General features: G+C 32.3%; 1 protein-coding gene across 2 annotated transcripts in view; it reads right to left on the bottom strand.

The window, feature by feature from the left end:
* Positions 1 to 22,005, bottom strand: part of LOC120419906 (potassium voltage-gated channel protein Shaw-like) — a 266,231-nt gene that overhangs the window by 28,470 nt on the left and 215,756 nt on the right. For both annotated transcript variants that reach the window (XR_005605792.2, XM_039582775.2), the window contains exons 4-5: positions 16,096 to 16,213; positions 10,513 to 10,707 (exon numbers count right to left, since the gene is read on the bottom strand). Coding sequence is in view for 1 of the 2 variants with exons in the window: in XM_039582775.2 (XP_039438709.1) it covers positions 10,513 to 10,707; positions 16,096 to 16,213 (313 nt within the window). In the remaining variant the exon portion in view is untranslated. The remainder of the gene's footprint in view (positions 1 to 10,512; positions 10,708 to 16,095; positions 16,214 to 22,005) is intronic.

The following is a 22,005-nucleotide window of genomic DNA, read 5'->3' as shown; positions in this document are numbered from 1 at the left end:
TACATTCCATTCTTATTAATTTTTTTAATCATATTCCGACACTTTTTTAATCTTCCCTAAAATTTTAGACTGTCGATTAGAACCACAACCACAGATTGCTTAACTAGAGCGTCCAATTTCCCGTCCCGGGAAAAAAATTCCCGGGAATTCCCGGGATTTCCCGAAAAAATATATTTTCCGTTACCCTGGAAATTTGAAAATTTCCCGGGAATTCCCGAAATATAAGCAAAAGTATATCGTTTCTTAACTTTTCGGAACCATTTTTCTGGTTGGTCTGAAAAAAAAATGAAATTGATTTTGTTCAATTTAATTTGTTTAGTTTATTTTATTGGTTAGTTCATATAGAATTAATCAGATTATCAGAAATTTGGATATCAAGATTTATTTCTTTTAATATTAATTTCTTAAGCAACTGGAAATAGATCTTGCTTAGTTAAAATAAACTATTACAATTAAGGTAAGCTTTTTACAGGTTATTTGGTGTTATTTTTTACGTTTTTGTTTACCATAATTAAATAAGTTGAAAATCGAACGGGATCTCAATTTTTATCAAATAATTTTGCGCAAGAAGATTTACATCAATTCTTTTAATACCATGTTTTCAAGAAATTACAATTTGAAGTAAAATAATTAAAGAGCACTGGTGCAACAATGGAAATTAGAATGTTAAATATAAAAAATCCGTAGTAACAGTTCAATAGGGCGAATCTACGATTGTAAACAGTCCATCTCTTTTGCTCATGTGACAGTTCACTTCAAGTAAGAAGGGATAGACTGCTTGTTTACAATCGCAGATTCGCCCTATTGAACTGTTACTAGAGAAATGTAAGACTGATTGTGGAATGACCTAAAAACCATGTGGCATATAAAACTATAAAAAAAAACATTAAAAAATACTTTGTATTGTTTGAGAGGTGCTCAAAAAATGTAAACATATATTTGAAATTTGCTCCAAATATTTGAAAACATTGAGTTGTTTGAAGTTAAACAAACACGGGAAGCAAAATTTTTAAGGAAAAACTAAAATGCTTTTTTTCTCATAAAAAAATACCTTAGATAATTTATTGATTTACTGTACGATTGGAGCTTTTAAAATTAAATAAAAAACAATTTCTTCAAGTTGTATGATTTTTTTCATTAAGTCGAGATGCTAATTGACACTAGTTTTAGCCATTAAAGTCAGTGTACTTTACAATTTAGGTGCATAATACTGACCAAAACCAACATCATAACAATTTTCAATAAATTTAAAATTTCCCGGGAATTCCCGGGATTTCCCGGGAATTGGTTGAAAATTTCCCGTTTCCCGGGAAATTTGTAACCCCGGGAAATTGGACGCTCTATGCTTAACACATTGTTTCAGTTGAGCTACTGTTTATAAATCAGAAAAATATCAATGAATTTTTGAAAAAAAAAAATCCTTGTCTGTGGTCCTTTTACGATTTGTGGTCTCAAAATTCATTCAAAAAAAGACTAAATGTACATATATAGTTAACATATAGTTTACTATAGTTTAATTTTAAAGACAATAAAGATATTGTATCATGTTTTCTAAATAATGAAAATCTATTTTTGTCTTTTCTGCCCACCATTGAAAAAACGGCTAATATCCACTTTTGGCAAAAACGAGATATTAGCACCAGGTGGTAGAGGATGTTCCAACGCATCTCCTGGAACTTGAATTTTACTGAAATAGTGTTTAGACTTGGCTGCCGATGCGAAAAACCAAACGGCTAATATGCCACTCTTTAGGGAAAATGCCTTGACGCAGATTTTGTGACAAACACTAAAACGCGTTTTTCTCGGAATACTTGATTTGGCATAAGAGCCGAATTTTCAAGTATGGGCAGTTTTGCAATGATGTTTTTTTAAATATTCAAATTCAAGAAAAGTGGGGAGCAGAGGTACATTATTTAGAAATAAGACACATTTTTTTATGAGCAAAGCCTTTTGCAATACTTTTTGTAAGAAAATATGGTGTTTGAAAATATGTTTAAATCCTTAAAATACGAACCATAAAATATGAAACAAATAACTAAGTGATTCACTAAAATATCCTTTTAGCATTCAATTGTTTTTTTATCTTTCTATAAAATCATAGGTAGAAAGTAAAAAAAATGAAAAAAATAAATTAAATGCAAAAGCTGTACAAAATAGTTGAACAACTATGGTTGACACTTTTTAAACTCAAACCTTTATCCTTTAAAAGCAAAATTAAAGAAAACCAAGAGTCCGAATGAAAAAATCCAAAACAGGTAAAACAATTTACTTGAAAACATGTATTACAAAACAAAAATGATAGTTGATAAATTTAACACAAATAGTAAACAAAAAACGTATCGGATCTTTTAAGAAAAAAAATCCATATTTTTTTAAACTTCTGAAATAGATTTATTTTAAATCAAATATATTTGCTAAAATTGTATGAATTTTATGTATTATGTAATGTATTAAAACTGAAACGTAAAAAAAACGGGTTTTATCCACCGCAAAAAAAAACGACAAAGGGTCCATTTTGCCTCAATTCCTAATTTTTCAATAATTTTTCTTGAAAATCGCTCTTTTTTTTAGAAAGGAGGCTTTATGCGGCCACTATACTTGTGTGAAAATGTTCTAGGAATCCATTAAAAATAACCACTTGAACAGCAAAAACCATGTTGGTCCCATTGAACCCCGATTCCCCTATTAAAGCATTTTTGGACGTTTTAAATGTTAGGTCAGATTTCAAAAATCTAAAAATATTTTTATCGGAAAGATCAGACAATTTTTCATAAGAATGACTTTTTGCACTTGATTATTTGATAGTTTTTTCTAACTTAAAAGATGTATTTTCTCCATATTACCATGATTTTTATTTTATACGTAAATTGTAAAATTTAGAAATAAATCATTAAATATCTCTGTTCAATTAATTGTGGCCCAAAATTGCATTAGAATAAAAAGGAATTGAAGATTCATCGTTTACTCACACTCGTTCAAATTGTTAAATTAATTAAATATTCGTGAAATTTTCGTAAACGGAAATGAGAATGATACTTTCAGGTCAATAAAAGTTATTATACTGGCAGTTCATCAAACTTCATATCGTCGCCGTCGTGCTAACTTGTCGTACGTGCATTTTGGGCCAAATTGAGTTAAGAACGCCATTTTGTGCAGCTCACAATGTCACATCTTTTGACCTTCACAGATCCCCAAAATTCGATTTCAATCCTAAGATATTCAATGAAAACCAAATAGGCTCCGAAAATTTTTGTCACTTTTCATATGAAAGTAGTTCCAATCTTGTCGTGCTATCTTGTCACTCCCTGAAAATTGATGTAAGTGCGACAAAGGCCAAAGGGATTTCAGGTCAGGATGCGTTTGACGCATGTAAAAGCTAGACTACCGTAAATATTTGTAATTATAACTCGGTACTCCAGCAACCAACTTCAACAAAACTTCGGGACAATGCACAGAATGGTCAGCCAAACAAAACGTGTTTGTTATTGTTTACATTGCATGCTTTCGTTTTTGTTTATTCAAGGTCAAACATTAAAACGCGTTTTTCTCGGATCGTCAAAATGGCGGGTGCGACATGATAGCACGATGACGTCGATATACTGAATATTCAGACAATTGCAACAAGACATTTTTTTGTACAATATAAATAAGCTGAATGTTACAACTAAATGAACACTCGGAATGATTGAAAATCAAGAATAGGAACAAATGTATCAATCTTCTATTTTGATATTATTTTTCAACGTTAAAAGAATATAATATTTTGCTGTTAATTTTTTTTAAGATGACTGCATTTTAGTTTATTGTCAAATCTCATCTTTAAAGACAACTGTAAAATGACAAATCTGTACAGAGCACCACATAATTGTTTCCTGTAAAAAGACAAACTACCGGGCAAAACCACTTCCTAACCTGCTAACAATATCGTTTCCCATCAATAAATCACGATTCTGCCGATTCAATCTTCGCGCGCGGCGAAGGAAAAACTTAAAATCTGAATTATTGAATAACTTTGATACTTGGCAAGCACGTTCAGCACGACCGCTTCTTCATCTGTATTCGCGGGTTTGGAACTACTCATCCAAGTTTCAAGCGAAGAAGGAGGTCAAGCCAACTTTAACTTTTGTATCTCAACGCAGCCAAAGATATTGTGCCTGCTAGAAATGAGGCAAATCCCTCTTTCCAGAACGAATGGCAAAGTTTCTCATCTTTCAGTCGTTTCAGATAGTCAGTGATGGCAAATTTCACCAAAACTTTTCAATGGATGTCCTTTTTCTGTAAATATTATTTTGTAGAAGAATGAAGTTTCAAAATTAGTAAAATTAAATGTTCAAGGAAATTTTCTTTATTTTTTTTTTCTTCACATCCCTGACTAGATTCTACCGAGGACATTGGACGATATTGCTCCGGTGACGTATTTGGCAATATATTTTATTTTATTTCTCCCCTCAAGATACCTTCAATTTCCCTGATGGAAAAGTTTCACCGGTGACGTAAACCTCGAGAATCCTCCCGAGCGATCCTTCTTTTCGGGCACTTCGAGGACGTCGATTCTTCCGCCAATCGATTTCCTTCAGCGACTGACAGAATAATGATAGCCCGTCTCTCTCTCTTCACAGTCAACCGTTCTTGAAAACGCAAAACAAAGCACTCAAGAACAAAAGCTCCTTCTGTGGCCCCCCAAAGCAGGTCAGGAACAATTCATCTATCCATCCATCCATCCAATATACAAATCTGCCAATCAAAGCTTCCTTTCTGGATGGGGAGGGAAGGCCATTTGTTTGAAAAGGCCTCTTCCGTCTACCGGCCCCGGGAAGGACTTGAAAACTTTAGGTTAGTTCCGTTTTATCCTGTGTGGTTAAGGAGGTCTGCCCAACTTCACGCAGTACAAGATACGAGCATTTCCATCAGTGAGTGAGGAGTTGGTTATTACAAAGTAGGTGATTTATCGGTTCGTTTGCGGAGCATAAAGGCTTAAGGGGGGTTGTTTCAGCGGGGAAAAAAAAGTTGAGGTCCAAGCGAGCAACCTGAGGGGTTTCGAGTAGAAGGTACAAACGGAGTGTGAAACAAGAGAGAGAGTGCTTTACGATATGCAAATTAGTTTGGGATTTAATGTACTAGGACATCCTGGATGGGGTGGTTAGTGTGTGTGTGTGGCACGTGTGTGTTACGGTGATGGGAAGTTGTTGCAAAATTAATTAGTAATTTTATGTGCCGGATCGTTTCCCCTTTTGGTATGGAATGTGTCTAGTTGGGTTCTGTATTGCTGAAGAGAGTGTGAGAAAGGTGACCTAATCCGATTAGTAGAGGAGTCGGGTTGATCATGGGTCACAGAAAACAAGAGTTTTAACGATTTGGAAAATATCTTGTTACACGAAACGTGTAATCTTCAACTCGTGTTATAAGCTGCCTATGTTTTTTTTGTTCAATGTAAATTATTTAGTAGAAATCTAAGACTATTTTTCAGTTAATCGTTCTGAAGCAGCATGCGTCTCCACCAAGGTTGTTAACGATAAAATTATCGAGGCTCGATAACGATAACGATTGTTCTATCGTAATCGTTATTCTATCGGCGCTAAGATAATCGACGATAATTAATTTTTAAAATCTTTCTAAAATCAACTTAATTCAACCAAATCATGTTAAATTTTCAATGCTTTCACTAAGAATATATATTTAGAAAATCTAGTAAGTTTCAAAGTAAAATTCATACCCAAAATTGTTCACAAAATACCGTATTTTTTCGAAAGTACTCAAATTTAAATAATTTGCAATATTTGATACCCAAAGCGAAGCAGAATTTTGTATGCTATTTCACATTATTAACCCTCTACTGCTTAAATTTGTTTTTCGAACAAAATTATTTTTCCCGTGTTTAGGAGGTCATTTTGAGCAACTTTTGTTCTCCGAAAAACTTTACTTCTAATCTAATCTAATCTAATCGAACACAAGCGCAGCCAGTCCGAAGAAAGCATCCTGGAAGAACTTGCGGTTAGATTACGCCTAAGTTCTTTCTTGTCAATATTAATAATTGCAGTACATCCGAGTTACCCCGAAAATTCATAGCAAAAATAAAAGCGGCCAGGCCTACTGCGTTGCATTAACCGCAGAGACAGATTCTGTGAACGGATCACATTTCACAGAATCATCAGGGGAGGAAGGATGCGTGGACATACCGTACCAAACGCTCCGAATCAGTTAGGTGTGGTGTGTAAGTGTAAATTGGCAAATTATTATATTTGGTTTGGAAAATCGGGATTGAGGAATGGAAAAGTGGGAAGAGGGGAGGAGGGTATATTTAATTTATAATATTATAATATAGGGAAATATAATCAAATATCAAATAATGATGGAAAGCTCTCACCAAGAAACAGCAAATCTTCAAAAACACAGCCAGGTGGTGGTGGTGTCCCGATAGTCTGACCCCAGGATCTTGACAGGACACAGGCCGGTCGGATGAAGTGGAAGCGTTCACATCCAGGATGGTTGAATAGACTCTACCACAGTCTCTCGAAAAGGCATCCGCCATATCCTCCGTAAATGGATTTGATGGCGATCAGTTCCGCTCAGATAACGGCCTCCTCCAGCTTGGTTAAGCCCTTCCACTTACTTTTCGTGTTCCTAATCCTTGGCAGTTCCGAAGGATTTATTGAATTTTCACGAAAAATTCACTTCGACAGCGACAATAAGAAACAAAATTCCCTTTCAGCACAAAAAATCCTTATAAAAGAATGCATATAAAGGGAAAAAACAAAATTTGGCAAAAATGACGCGGAGTGAAAAAGTTTTCCAACCGTCAGCACCGGTTGCTACGATCGATCTCGTTCTCCGAAAAACTTTACTTCTCTTATTTTTTGTTTTTCTTGTTTTATTTTTAGTACTTTAATTTGCATTTATCTTGTTTAGTTTATGTTTGTTTTTGGTAGTGTTTGGCCTATTCTACCAAGTAATATAATTACATTTTGCCTATTTTTTTTTCGTTTTTTTCAGTCACTTTTTTAATTTTTTGCTTGTTTTTCACATTTTCTGCTATAAAATGGAACCATTATCATTTTAATTGTAAATAAATGCGTAGAGGCATAGTCTGGGACACTACAAAAATTATTGCATGCTTCTTTTTACTTAAATTATAGGAAATGTTAGTAACAATCACAGCCAAAGTTGACCCCTAAAAAAATGACATTTTTAAAAACATTGGCAAAGTCACATAAAACAAATTTTAAGTTAATCTTAAATCTTAAATTTTAAGAGTTCTTTTTTCCAATGCTTTTTAAAGATCAAAAATTGGTTGAAAAATGGAATTTTGGCGATTTTTCAGATCGAAGCCCGTCTAAAGGCGGGGTTAGGTTGTAGAGGGTTAAAGTTTATTTTTGTAAAAATCAAAAAATTTCCAAAAAAAAACGTATTTTTTCGAAAATACTCAAATTTGCAATGTGGGTATCAAACGAAGCGAAATTTGGTTTGCTTTTCACATTAAAAGTTTTTTTTTGGAAAATACTAAATTTTTCACAAAATAACGTATTTTTTCGAATGTATTCAAATTTTCATAATTTCCTAAATGAGTATCTGTCGAAGCGAAATTTTGTATGCTGTTAAAATTTACAAAGGCTTTTTTTGTAAAATATAAAAATATTCACAAAATACCGTATTTTTAAAAATACTATATTTTTCAAAATTTGCAATTTGGGTATAAAACGAAACATTTTTTTGCTTTTTCAATATGGGTGAGACCCAAAAATTTATTTTCGGAATATTTTTCGACTTGTAAGGATATTCTCATGATTATTATTTAAAAAAAAATGTGCTGGGGTAGGCCACACAAGGTCCATGCATAATTTTTGGAAATAAAGATGTTTCAATGGTGCTGAAAAAATATTTGCCTTGAAAATTATTTTGGGCTCTGGTGTGACTTTGATAGTCATAGTTTTTCTTGTTTAAAATCAGATTTAAGGTGTTAAAATTTTATTTTAACGTCAAATTTACCAGCGCTATGGTTGCTTATATAGTTTCTAAGGCAAAAAAAACCTTGTTTATATTTATTATTCCTGTTCTTGTTGTTATTATTCCTATGCTTGACTGAAAGCCGAAAAACCGATACAAAATTACTACCACAGTCGATAAGCCACTTAAAAGATTATATTTAGTTAACCAAGTTGACAAAGTATATTCAGCAAAATTCACATAAATTTCAGGTAAAATTGTTGAAAAGTTACAATTTTGCCTGAAATTTGTTAAAACTAGATTTGTTTATAAAATTATCGATTCATATTGCATTTTTAAATTGAATTCAATGCACGAATTACAAGTTTTCACATTTTATAGATTTTTCTTAATTATATTTCAATATTTCAATTAAAATTCATTCCGTTTTCCGATTCGAAATCATGTTCATTGAGAAAATTATGACACTTTGAGAATATAAGACTAATTCTTTTCATCAACATTTTCTTATTTAACTAACTATTTAATCTTTTCAAAATTTTATGAAAGCTTCATTTTGCTGAAAAATCTCAAACCTGTCAAAGTCACCTCAGCTATCAAAGTAACCCGGTTTTACGGTATTTATGAAGCATGCAAAATTTAGCTTCGTTTGATACCTGTATTGCATAAAAAACTCGAATAAATTGAAATAAGCATAAAAAATTTCAATTAGTTTGATCCCATATTGCAAAATACGGTATTTTGTGAAAATAAACATACAAAATTTCGCTTCGGTAATACCCATATTGGAAACTATGAAGATTTTAGTATTTTCGAAAAAATACGGTATTTTCTTAACAATTTTGTTTACATATTTATACTTTAAAACCTACTAAATACATTTTCGAAAAATATATTTTAATTGAAATTATTGAAAATTTAACATGATATGGTTGAATAATAGTTTAAGAAAGATTTAAAAAAAATATTATCGTTCATTATCGGCGATAGAATAATAATATTAAAATATATTATATCAGCCATTCCACGTCAAACAGGAAGTCTCCAAATCAAAAGTGCTCCGATTTGGCTCAAATTTGGAGTGGAGGTTCTTTGGCCCAAATAATTAGACCCGTATTTTTTTGTTTGGCGATTAGGGTGGTTCTATCCGAAATAGGGTGGTCCAAAAAATTGCGTTTTTCGTCGATTTTCGCAAAAACCACATTTTTCAAAAAATCATATCTCCGGAACGGCTGAACCAATTTTGGAGCGCCACAATTCAAAAGAAAGGTTATTAGTTAGGCATTTAAGGAAAAATATGTTGAAGTCCAAAAAAACTAGCTGAATATTTGAAAAGGTCCTATGAAAATTTCATTTGCTGATTTCAAGGTCTCGGGACCAAAGAGCCCATGTCTGAAAAAAAATTTCCCTGATTCCTTGTAATATTTTACATAACATATCAAAAAATTGCGAATATCCATTAACACGTTTCGGAGATATGATTTTTTTGACATAAAAACTGAGTTTCATAGATCTAGGGTTTTTTCTCAAAATTTATTTTCCCTAAAAGAACACCCAGTTAGCAAAATCTAAACGCAGAAATATGTATCCTCCCTGCAAAGGCTTATGAATTGATCTCAGTTGAAAGGTTCTCCAAATCTCTGAATTGCAAATGTAACATCCTGGAACAGAACTGTTAAATTCTAATAAAAACACAATTGAAAAAAAAACTGAGTTTTTCGACGCGCCGCGCGCAAAAACGGGAAAATGACGAAAACGGGTAAAAATCAACTTTTTTCACTAAAACTGCCATAACTTGAAAATTTCAGCGATGACCTGTACATGTTTGGGTACCAACATTTTTGTAATTAAAAGACGAAACTACCCAGACATGTATAGGTCATCGGTACCCAGACATGTGTAGGTCATCGCTGAAATTTTCAAGTTATCGCAGTTTTAGTGAAAAAAGTTGATTTTTACCCGTTTTCGTCATTTTCCCGTTTTTGCGCGCGGCGCGTCGAAAAACTCAGTTTTTATGTTGAAAAAATCATATCTCCGAAACGTGTTAATGGATATTCGCAATTTTTTGATATGTTATGTAAAATATTACAAGGATTCAGGGAAAAATATTTTCAGACATGGGCTCTTTGGTCCCGAGACCTTAAAATCGGCAAATGAAATTTTCATAGGACCTTTTCAAGTATTCAGCTAGTTTTTTTGGACCTCAACATATTTTTCCTTAAAAGCTCAACTAATAACCTTTCTTTTGAATTGTGGCGCTCCAAAACTGGTTCAGCCGTTCCGGAGATATGATTTTTTGAAAAATGTGGTTTTTGGTAAAATCGACGAAAAACGCAATTTTTTGGACCACCCTATTTTGGATAGAACCACCCTAATCACCAAACAAAAAAATACGGGTCTAATTATTTGGGCCAAAGAACCTCCACTCTAAATTTGAGCCAAATCGGAGCACTTTTGATTTGGAGACTTCTTGTTTGACGTGGAATGGCTGATATAATATTTATCGATTATTTTATCGATTAACAACCTTGGTCTCCACTCAATTCAAACAGAAAATAAAATCGTACTCACCTTGGCGGCGTTGGAGCTGTACGGCTCGTCGAAAAGGGACCACATCTGCGGCTTCAGATGCTGCCACCAGTTCACCTTGCCCTTATTGTAAGCGTCTTCGAAACCGAACTTTTTCGCGACCTCCTCGTCGGTAGGTTTTTCCGTATCTAAATCTAGCCTATCTAAAACAGCCAACGTTTCCTGCGTGTTCCGGTGCTGGAAATAGAAAAAAATGAAAAATATCATTATTAATCTGTTGGGGGGAGCTTTTTGACGAGCTTTTAATGCTGTTTGCTTTGACTGTGATCCAAGGACATAAATTGGATAGTTGATGCTGAGCAAATGGAGGCAGTTTAAATTTCATCGCGAGATCAGAGTGGAATCATCATCATTCAGCGACAACCGGGTTGGAAAACAACGGAAAATAAACAAAACAAACGCCCCTCGCGAGGGTATTAATCACTGTCAAAGTGCAAAGCTCGGGATTTTGTGTGCGTGTGTGGCTCCATCCTCTAAAGCGATGAGATAACAAACAAAAATCAAATGATTAATGAATATGACGACATGGAAAGCCTGATTAGCATAAGCGGCTTTTGATTAAAAGCTGTCGGAATCACACGTACTTGCTGAAAGGGTTGAAAATTTGCTATGAAGTGGGTCTTATTTGTGAATTTTGATTAATGTTTCGTCCTGAATAAAGATATTTAAAATTCAAAGATTAAATCATCCTATCTGTTGCTCGAAGCTTTTTATTGCTTTTCAGAACTTGAAAACCACACTTTCCACTCAATATTCAAAGGAAAAAAAAAGAAGCATCAGAAAAAGGACACTTCTTTTCCCACGGAGTCCCCCACTGTGACGCTCTGGCTCCATCCTTGGAGGATTCCCTTCTGCTTTCAATTTTTCTTCTTGATCCGATCCTCGTCAGCGCAATAAAGCATTCTGGAAGCTTTCGCTTTCGCAAGCCATTCTGCGGCACATAATTTAATAATAAAGCCTCTTTCTCACTCTCTTTCTCTTTCTGGCACTCGGAAACCGAACTGGAATTTTTCAGCTGTATAGGAGGGGGGAGAAAAGCTTCAAATGCTCTGTCGTTCATAGCGTAAAAAAACGAAACGGCTTTTAGCCCAATGTTGGGTGACACACACATATACTCTCATAAAATGACATTCACATCCAAATGAAGTGCGGGTTTTTGGTTGGGACATTTTTGAGTGCAGTAAGGTGGGTTGCATTGTTTTAAACTTGTATAAAAATGATGCCTAATAAATATGCATCATTTATTTAGAAAAAAAGCAAACGCTATTTCGAAAAAAGTTTAAAAAATTGCATTTCAGCTAAAATTATCAAAAATACTGCACAAAAATGCACAACTAACTTAGAATATTTAAATCATTGAATTATTGTACTAGGATTAGTTTTAATTGTCCTTTTTGAGGTTGTTGAGTTTAAATAAGACTCCAAAACTGCTATGATCTGGGAATGTGAAATTCAATAAACGTCTCGAAATTTACTGAGTTGTTAAGAAATCAAAAAATTGCACTTTGTCTATCGAAAAAAAAAACAAGGGGAAAAATGTTTAAAAAAATCATCAGCTAAGCTGAATTAACATATTAATAAATTAAAATTGGAAATAACCCGAGTCTTTTGAAATGTATTTCAATTCTAAAATTCCAATGTTTTCCAATTTTTGTTCTTTGCTCGATCAGTTTTCTTAAAAGAATTCATAAAAGAAGGTCAAATATGGCCATAGCAAATATTTTTCAAAGTTTATGTTCCCCTTCAAAATCATCCCAAAAAATCAGGGGGCAAAAAAGAATCAAAATTTCAGTAGAAATAGAAAATCAGCAATCAGCTGAAAACAGTGCAATCAGCTGGAAATATTTTAAAATGTATTTTCTTGCGTCGATAATCATTTTTAGCATGTTTGCAGTTTTAAGAATATTTTGAATTTTCCAGAAAATCTTTTTTTTCGCGATTTTTTTTTATAAATTCGATATTTTGAAAACTAAAGATTGCAAATCAACTGGACAGGTGTAAAGTGCATTTTGAAACGCTTTTTTCATTCAAATGTTGAAACTTAGGCCAGTAATTTTGATTGTAATTTGTAATATTTATGTTATCTTTTTGCTTCCTTCTCGACTTTGGTTAGAGTTAAGGTACATCAACTTCAAAAAATAAAAAAAAACACTATCTTTCATCTCGATTTGAAAAACTACTAAATGTTTAAAAATCAAAATTAATTTTTTTTTCAAATATCGATGCTGATATAGCTATGAAAATGATCCAAATTTGCTAACAGAATTGTAATAAATCTTTTATATTTTCTTCTTTATCAAAAAAATCAGTTTTATTTATTTAAGATATCTAAGATAGTTTGCTGTTTTTCAAGATTGTAAACATTAGTAAAATTATTTTAAATAAATCCATAATATTTTGAGAATTTATATTCTCTAATCGGAAATGATAAAATTTGCAGATTTAATTAATTATTAAATGTTCTTTGTTTTTAGATCAATGGTTTTAAACATAATAAAAAATCTGGATTTTTAAATTAATTTTAATAACTCTAAGTGCCTTGAATTATAGAAAAAAAATGACTTATAACTTTGGTTGCGTATCAAAGAAAAACTAAGGGAATTAAATAATAATTATTATTATAAATATCATTTAGATTAAGATCATAGCTACATGCTTTTAGCAAATATGTTATAAAAAACAGTTTTTCATATAGCAAATTTGAGCAATCTCTTGAAACAGGTGGAAGATAATTTGCAATTCGTATTTTCTGTTTTCAGTATTGTGGTAATCACCACTACTACATTCCCAAGTTACATGCTAAACAGAACGACCGTTGGGTCTCTGTTTTGTATCGTCCTTCGCTACACGCACTTAATGCGTGTAGACGATGCGCATGAGCATGTGGCTTGGAAATGCAGGATGTAACCGTAATAAAGTTTTATTACGGTTCGTCTAGCGTCGGCGTGGGATTAGGACTCCCGCCGACATTTAGGGTTAGAAGTCGGTTCTCGGGTAGCAGGTAGAGAACCGACTCTAGAAACGTAAGTTACAAGAAAATAAACGACAGTCTATAGTCAGAATCCAAAGAGTACACATCATCTGAATATCACAGCCGTAAAGGACTGGCCATGCCGGCCGGTCCTAGCCTCCACAGTATAATTAAATCCAATAAAATACATAATGTTCGAGATAATAAAGATAAAGATTCTGCTAGAAATACAATACCATATTTAAAGCTTCACAGAAATAGAGCCTAACGTTTTTAATTAGATTTTCCAGGTTTTTCTCTCTTTTTGACCTTTAGCTCTTTTGACAATGAAATGATATTCTATTAATTTTATATTTTACAATCAAATTATACTTTATGTAAAATTTGAACATTCAAATGAAAACTGATGAAGACATTTTTATTTAAACGCTTAAATTGTAAAAAAAATATAACAGCTGATTGCCAAATTTATTAGATAAATTTATCATGACATTCATTAAATCACATTTTAAATTTTTACAATGCATTGACTTAGGCCATTCCAATGTTTTGTGAAATATTTCTGTAGATTTAACCATAATTTATGTTTTTGCGACAAATTAACATTAGTTAAAATTTATTTTAACGCCCATTCAATCATGGATAGAGCACTAATTTTGTGACATTGATTCAACTTCTTCAACTTGTTTGTTTAAATAAAACCAAACATTCAATGTTACGCCCTTTTAAAATGGAAAGTATTTTTTTCGAAAAGATCGTAAAATTTCACGAATGTTTCATATTTTAACATTGAAAATCGGACCATTAGTTGCTGAGATATCGACATTAGAAATGGTGGGTTGTTTGGGTGAGACTTAGAAAACATCAATTTTCCTGTTTTGAAACACTTGCATTGCAATATCTCAGCAACTATGGGTCGTATTAACAAAGTTCTAAAAAGCAAAATATAGAGATTTTTCTCAGCTTCTTAAAAATATTTTTTTTTTCAAAATTGGGCAAACATGTGCACTAATTTTAAAAAATGAAAAACTGCGACTATTTTCAAAAAAGTTACTATAGAATTAACTTGAAATGGTGCACTTTATCAAAATTTCACAAAAGTACATTTTGATTGCAAATTTGATTTTACATCGAAAAATTAAGTTGAAAAATGTTTGCGACCAAAATTTCGATTTTTTGAAAAAATCAGTATTGATTCAAAAATTCATAACTCGGTCAAAGATTTTTTGCACAACCTGGAAATTTCTGAAAAGTTGATAACTTGATGTGTTTTTTTTTGCAAATCAAATTTTAGTGACAAAAAGGTAAATAAAAAATCACCAATTTTTTTAACCGTGTATCATTTTTTTCCAGTGTAGTCCATACCCATACTTACAACTTTTTCCAAGACACCAACTAGATCAAAAAATTCCTTCAAAAGATACAGATTTTTGAATTTTCATACATCATTTTTATATGGACAGCTGCTAAATTTGTATGGAAACTTATATGGACAAACTAATGATGCAAAATGGTTTCTTTGGGCCTACCAAAGGCACCAAAAAAGTTTCACCCGGATTAAAAAATACAAAAAATAAAATTGAAGAAAAAAGACCGATTTAGTAGAGAATTGCTCATTGGTAATTGTTTATAGAAAAATACATCTATTAGAAAAAATAAGACCTTTCTTTGATTTCCGATTGAAAAAGTTGCTAAGCTGAAACTGAACTGCATCGATTAAAAATTATAAATGGTGCCTTCAACCCCACCATGCTGAAGGGCTCATGGTTCCCCACCTACCTCCGTCTCTCCCCACCCACACCCCCACTAGGCGTGTCCTTTTACCCTCATTCCCATCAGTGTGCCCCCATTTCTTTCCCCATCCATCCCCAGTGTTAACGAGACAGAGAGAAAAGTGTAGCAAATAAAAGCAAGAAAACGCCAAGATGTAGAACTGGATGGCTGAGGAGAAAAATGTGTATAACAAGCAAATATGTAAATGGAGAAAACGACACTCATCCGGTTGGTGCCAGATGTCTTGCTTATTGAAGTCGTCATCCCCGACGACGAGGACGGCCACGTCAGGACAGACATCTTCCAAGAGTTCCCATTTCGGTTGAAGTCGGGCCCAAGAAGTGGAAAATTGCACTGAAGAAACATGTCTATTTAGTAAGAAGCAGAGGGGCAAAAAAAAAAAGGTTTTTCTTCCCACCACCACCCGAACGGAAAACCCCTCGACGAACGATTTGAATTGTGTAAACTGTGACGGAAAATGTAGGTGTTTGTGTGGGTGTGTTTGAATTGAGGGTTGAAAAGTGCGGTTTTCTGCTGACAAACCGATTTTGATTCACGAAGAAAGCAGCAACAACAACAAAAAAAGCAGTTTTGTAACAGCAGTTGGACAGAAAGAAGGTCATGTCCGTTTGATGGCTTCATTGAAGGTTCGGTTTCTGATTGTGATTGTTATCTTTAAGAGTGGGTGGGTGGGTGGTTTGGCATGATTCCATTCCGAGAACGCGATGACTTGCTCAAACCTTTAATCGTGCTGGAATGCACATTTTGCTTCTAGAGAGGGTGCGACTAGGGATGGTCGAAAAGTCTCCACACAAACTCACCTGGGTGTACGTCATCCAGCAGCACGGTTCTACTTGGTTGGAATCTAAGCCCCAGAAGGACAGCTCCTCCTCGAACAGTGGTCCGCACACGTCCGTCGGGTAGTGCAGTTTACCCGTTCTGAAAAAAATGAATAATTAGAAAAGCAGTCAGTTATCTGGGAGTGGGAGAAAAATACAGATTTTATTCTTATTAAACTCCAATTTTTGGCCTATCATTACATTGAGTACAAATTTAAAGTGTTTTCGACTGTCATTTTGTCATGATTTCTCGAAATCAAACCTTCTTGGGATGGACATATGGAAAACATGGCCTTAACTTACAAAATAACCTTTGACTTTTGAAAAATGTTTTCTTATTTTTTCATTTTCTAGTTTTTAACATCAAATTTAAGTTCTACGACCCTATTTTAGTCAAATTTGAGTTGTTGACGGCATTTCAATATTGCATCATCGCCATTTTGGCCGCCATTTTGGATTTGAAAATTATAAATAATTTTAGCGTAGTTTAGGGGTCATACCCAACTCGCCAATCAAAAATTAGACAACGAAAACATTTTTTTCCCTGATTCGATTATCCGAAGTGAAATTTTTCCGAGGCCTTCGGATAATCGAGTCTGGACTGTAATACTAACTATTCACCGGAAACTTTTGTATTAGATTAATAAAGTTTTAACATTTCAATGTTTTCTAAGTATATTGTTTGTGAGAAATACTCCAATATTAAGTTCTAAGATATCTTTATTTAAAGCATATTTTTTAAACAGTAAGATTAGAACAATATCGTACAAGCTAAAAAAATCAAAAATTTACAATTTTTGGAATATTGTATCAAATTATCGAAAATTTATCATAATTAAGGCTACCAACTCTTGCTGAGCAAAAATCCGTACACTTTGCCGATATGACAGCATGGTATAATAAAAACTGTCAAGGAATTATTTATATAAATGAAATTAAAAAAATTGAGAATAAAAAATAAAAAAACTGTGTCATTTTTAGAGCTAACAAATTTCACAAAATGCTAACAGAGTGCTTATGACATGCACGTTTGAAAGTACTCATAAAATAAACCATGATTTGAATCAAAACATTATGTCCTTATTTTTTTGTTAAATGTTTAAAAGTTTACGAAATGTCAAGTTTGTTTTAATGAATAATATCACGAACACATTTCCAAAAAAAAATCTATTGAAGAGGTCCTATAACATGTGAAACACAACAGTTTATAGGACCTTTAAAAAAACTCTAGATTTGTTAATTCAAATGTTCAAAGGTTTTCACAAGTTTTAGATGGCCTTTGGATGTTTTAATGTATAAATATATTAAGTAAGGAATTTCTAAAAGAACAATTCCAGATTTTTAAAGGTCCTATCAACTTATAAAAGGCAATAGTTTATATGACCTTTTAAAAAAAACTCTAGACTTATTGATAATCATGTTTGAATTGAGGAAAACCCGGAAAATTCTCCCTTTTAAAATCAAACTCACAGTTAAATAGAAATAAAAATGTCTATCTAACAAAAACTTTGACCAAATAAAAAAAGCAATTCAATGTTTAAAAAGTTGTTAAAATTCCGTACAAATCCGTATTATGCGAAAAATTCCCTGCAAAAATTCCGGCCTGTTAAAAATCCGCGAAGAGGGTCAAAAATCCGTATGGTAAGAAAAAAATCCGTACAGTTGGTAGCCTTAATCATAATAAGTACATCAAAAAGGAGTGTGACACACAAATATGCGTCAAAAAATAAATAGAAAAAATATTTATAGTTTCTGTTAAATGCATTTTGTAGATCAAGATTAAATGCATTTGAATGAGACGGTCGATGTCTTTTAAAGATATTGCTGCTACATTTTATTCGGATAACTTTAAATATTGCACAGAAGGTTGAAAAAATTCAGTCCGATCGTTAATTTTCAATTTAAATGTAATTTTTGATCTTTCACATACAGTTTTAATTTTCTAATTTGGATAAAATTTTATGTTTTTGATAAATTCATATCAAAAGTTTTTCTCAAAAATGTGTTTTTCGTTTATTAAGAAATCAAATTAAAAAACACAAAACAAAACCAAAAAAATTAAAAAAAAAATTTATTTGACGCATATTCGTTAGATATCGATAGTATTAGCATTTTATATAATTTTCAAAAAATATTGAATATTAAAAAAAAGTACTAAATTAATGTGTTTGGAACACGCAAATGAAAAAACTTCAATTTCACATAAACAAGATTTTTTATAGTACTCAGATTTATTGTCTCTGCAATACCAAAATCATATTTTTTGGAAAATTTCCGCTTATTTAAGCTCAGAGAAACATAACAAAAAAGTGTTTTTGATAATACCTACATAGTTTCATGAAAACGCTGAATATTAAGAATACCAATAAAATAAAATCTAAAAATTTTAAATTTTAATTTGTGCATGTTTTTGAAGAAAACTTTTTTTTGTGAAAATGATATAAAATCTATACTTATCAAAATATATGAGAAATTCAGGATTATTTTATATCTATAATACCAATAAATCAATTTTAGTATTTTTTTAAATGCTTATCTTTATGAAAAATCTAAGTATTTGGAAAGCAATTAAAATGTGATTGAATTCTATTAGAAATTCCAAACATAATTTAACTTTATGTAATTTGATTTCATTTGATTTGATCATAAAATTTTGGTTTTTTATTCGAAAATGCGTAAATTCTTCTAAATTTCTAGAAGTAAAAACTACTATTACTATGGATATTTCTGACAAATTTCCAATTATTTTGCATTGATATTGCAAAAAAATAAAGATGAAATATTGAGAAAATGCCTTTCCTATAAGCTATTGTCTTGCATATGTTTATAGGACCTAATAAAACAAAAGTTGAGATTTGTAGCTGTTTTAGGCATGAATCAAATTTTACTGTCATTAAATCCGAATTTGGTATTAAATAAAAAAATATTCTTAAGTTCCTAGGAAAACTTCGGATATTCGAAATTTCAGATAATTATGTCTGGCCTGTATCTTAAAAAATGGTATAGCTAAATACTTAGTTTTGTGAAAATATACGCATTTTTGTGATAATAATAATTTAATTTTAATTGTCATCAATTGTTGGCATCATTCCGATTCCAATTTGAAAACTAATGATTGCAAAACAACTGTGAGTTATTCTGTAGAATTTGCATTTTTTTTAAGATTTTTTAATATATATTTTTTATTTGAAGTGGTTTTTGGAAACCATCTGACAATACAATTTCAATAATCATTTTGAGTGCTAAATCTAATTACAAATTTAAAAATGATTTTTCACTTATTGTTTTCATGCTTTTAAATTGTAAATCGAACCAATAATTTGCGAAAAAGAGGGCTAAAACTCATCCTTAAAAAAATTTAAGCCTTCAGAAACTATATCTCAGCAACCAGCACAAAAAGAAAAAAAAAATATGTAGAAAATTTTCTCAGCTTTTCAAAATATTTTTTTTCTGGGAGGCTGGTTTTCTCAACTGAATAAAAACGGATTGTTTCCATCAAATCCCATTTTTTTTATTTTTACCACTGTAATTAAATTTAGTTTTGAAGTATATAGTGATGGCAAGTAATCAAAATAAAACTACAATTCATTTATGAACATTTCATTCACATTACACACTTCCTTGCTCCCGTGGGAAACTCACGGTAGAAATTCAACGTGATAAAAAAATCCATTCTGCCCAGTTCATTTGCCATTCGGAGAGCGAAAAAAAACCTGCCAACTGCAGCAGCCCGAACCATCAGAGTGAAAACAAATTGAAAAAAAACCTTTTATCACAGAATGGGCCAAGTGCAAGTGCACACTTCGATTCAATTCAATTGAGAAGCATATTTCGCTAGTTTGCATCATCGAATGCAATGCTTTCCGCGCCAAAAGGGTCCATCCTACTCCCAGCTACCAGGGGGGAGGCACATCAGCTGTGCTTCTGATATTGTGGATGTCAGAGGAGAAAGGAGGGGAAAGTGTAGGAAACATGACGCGTAGCAGCAGTTCCATGCATTCCGGCATGATTGGAATTTCAAATGAACATTTAAGTGAGCCGAGGTCCTGGGCTGGAAAACGGCTGGGCTTTGTCTCGTGGCAGGGTTGGGGAAACTGACACTTTCAAAAGTTTATGTTTAATAAAAAATTTCTTTTGTTTCTGTTTTTTTTAGTTTTTATTTGTTTTCATCAAATGTCAACATTTTTTGTTCTTTTTTTTTCAAATTAATTTAAAGTTTTCCATCACTTCCAACTTCCGGCCATCCTCCGGATCTGGTCTGGCGGCGCGCGTGCCGGTTCCCACATCCGGGCCAGCCAGCCGCTACCATGCCAAGCCTCCCTGGCAAACTGTAAATTGACGACCCGACGTTCCGACCGGAACAGCCCCAGAAAGCGAACACAAAATAATGAGTCCTGCAAATTGAGGCACGTTCGGACGTAAAATTTATTCCAATTTTCCTCTCCATCAATACGTGGTGGCGGCGTGCGATCGGGAAAAGCGCGACTGCAACTCTGGAAGTCGGTTAAAAGTCGGCCAGATGTCGGGTCTTCGTGGGAGGAGTGGGTCTCGCGAGAGGTTGAAAATTGTTTTATCGCACACTTACAAACGCAAATCATGTGGAAAAGGGAGTTTAATTAAAAACAGTTTTTTCTGGGGTTGTGACTAAATCGGGATATTCCAAATGTCAAACTGTAAAAAAAGAATGTCAAGGTCTGTTGATGAATTAGTTTTACCGCTAGTGACTGGAACAAGTTGATTGATTTTGGCTAATTTGATTTGACGTGGGAGTTGATTGATTGGAGTTTATTGGCTATTGAGTGTTCTGGATGTTTGAGCATTGTTTTTGGTTGTTAAACAACCTTTCAGTTTTATTTTATCTAATATCACAGGCAAGTTCTTAAACTAAATATCTACCTAATAATATAATGTTTAATAAAAGAATCCAATATAATGTTGAATAAAAGAATTCACATTCTAGTAACTAGAATTGTCTAAATTATTCTTAAAACCGCAAAGTGAAACAACAATCCTAAAACATGCAAAAGCTCTCCTAAAAGAATTCCTTCTGATAACGAGTGTAGAAATAATCGCATTCGGACAGCTTTTAGTTTAACTCAAAAAAAAAAAAACGAACCACACAACCCTTATGTCCGTGAACCGTTTAAAGGATTTCACCATCGGAACGAATTTGCGTCAGCACATGTCCAAACCACATCACCACCACCACTTTCGGGATCAGCACAGCTCGTCGGCATTCTGGAAGGTCGGGAAGAAAGATACAAAATTCCTGATTGCTCTCCGGGTGGAAGAAGCTTTCGGGAAGTTGGTCTAATTAGAGTGGTTCAAAATTTGAGCATTTTTTAAACTTGTGCAAACAAAAAACAAAAAACAAAAAACAAAAAACAAAAAACAAAAAACAAAAAACAAAAAACAAAAAACAAAAAACAAAAAACAAAAAACAAAAAACAAAAAACAAAAAACAAAAAACAAAAAACAAAAAACAAAAAACAAAAAACAAAAAACAAAAAACAAAAAACAAAAAACAAAAAACAAAAAACAAAAAACAAAAACCAAAAACAAAAAACAAAAAACAAAAAACAAAAAACAAAAAACAAAAAACAAAAAACAAAAAACAAAAAACAAAAAACAAAAAACAAAAAACAAAAAACAAAAAACAAAAAACAAAAAACAAAAAACAAAAAACAAAAAACAAAAAACAAAAAACAAAAAACAAAAAACAAAAAACAAAAAACAAAAAACAAAAAACAAAAAACAAAAAACAAAAAACAAAAAACAAAAAACAAAAAACAAAAAACAAAAAACAAAAAACAAAAAACAAAAAACAAAAAACAAAAAACAAAAAACAAAAAACAAAAAACAAAAAACAAAAAACAAAAAACAAAAAACAAA

This window comes from Culex pipiens, unplaced genomic scaffold, assembly GCF_016801865.2.
Source record: "Culex pipiens pallens isolate TS unplaced genomic scaffold, TS_CPP_V2 Cpp_Un0005, whole genome shotgun sequence".
In the NCBI taxonomy this organism is placed as follows: domain Eukaryota; kingdom Metazoa; phylum Arthropoda; class Insecta; order Diptera; family Culicidae; genus Culex; species Culex pipiens.
The sequence above is the reverse complement of the archived record's forward strand: the minus strand, read 5'-3'. Positions and strand labels throughout refer to the sequence as shown.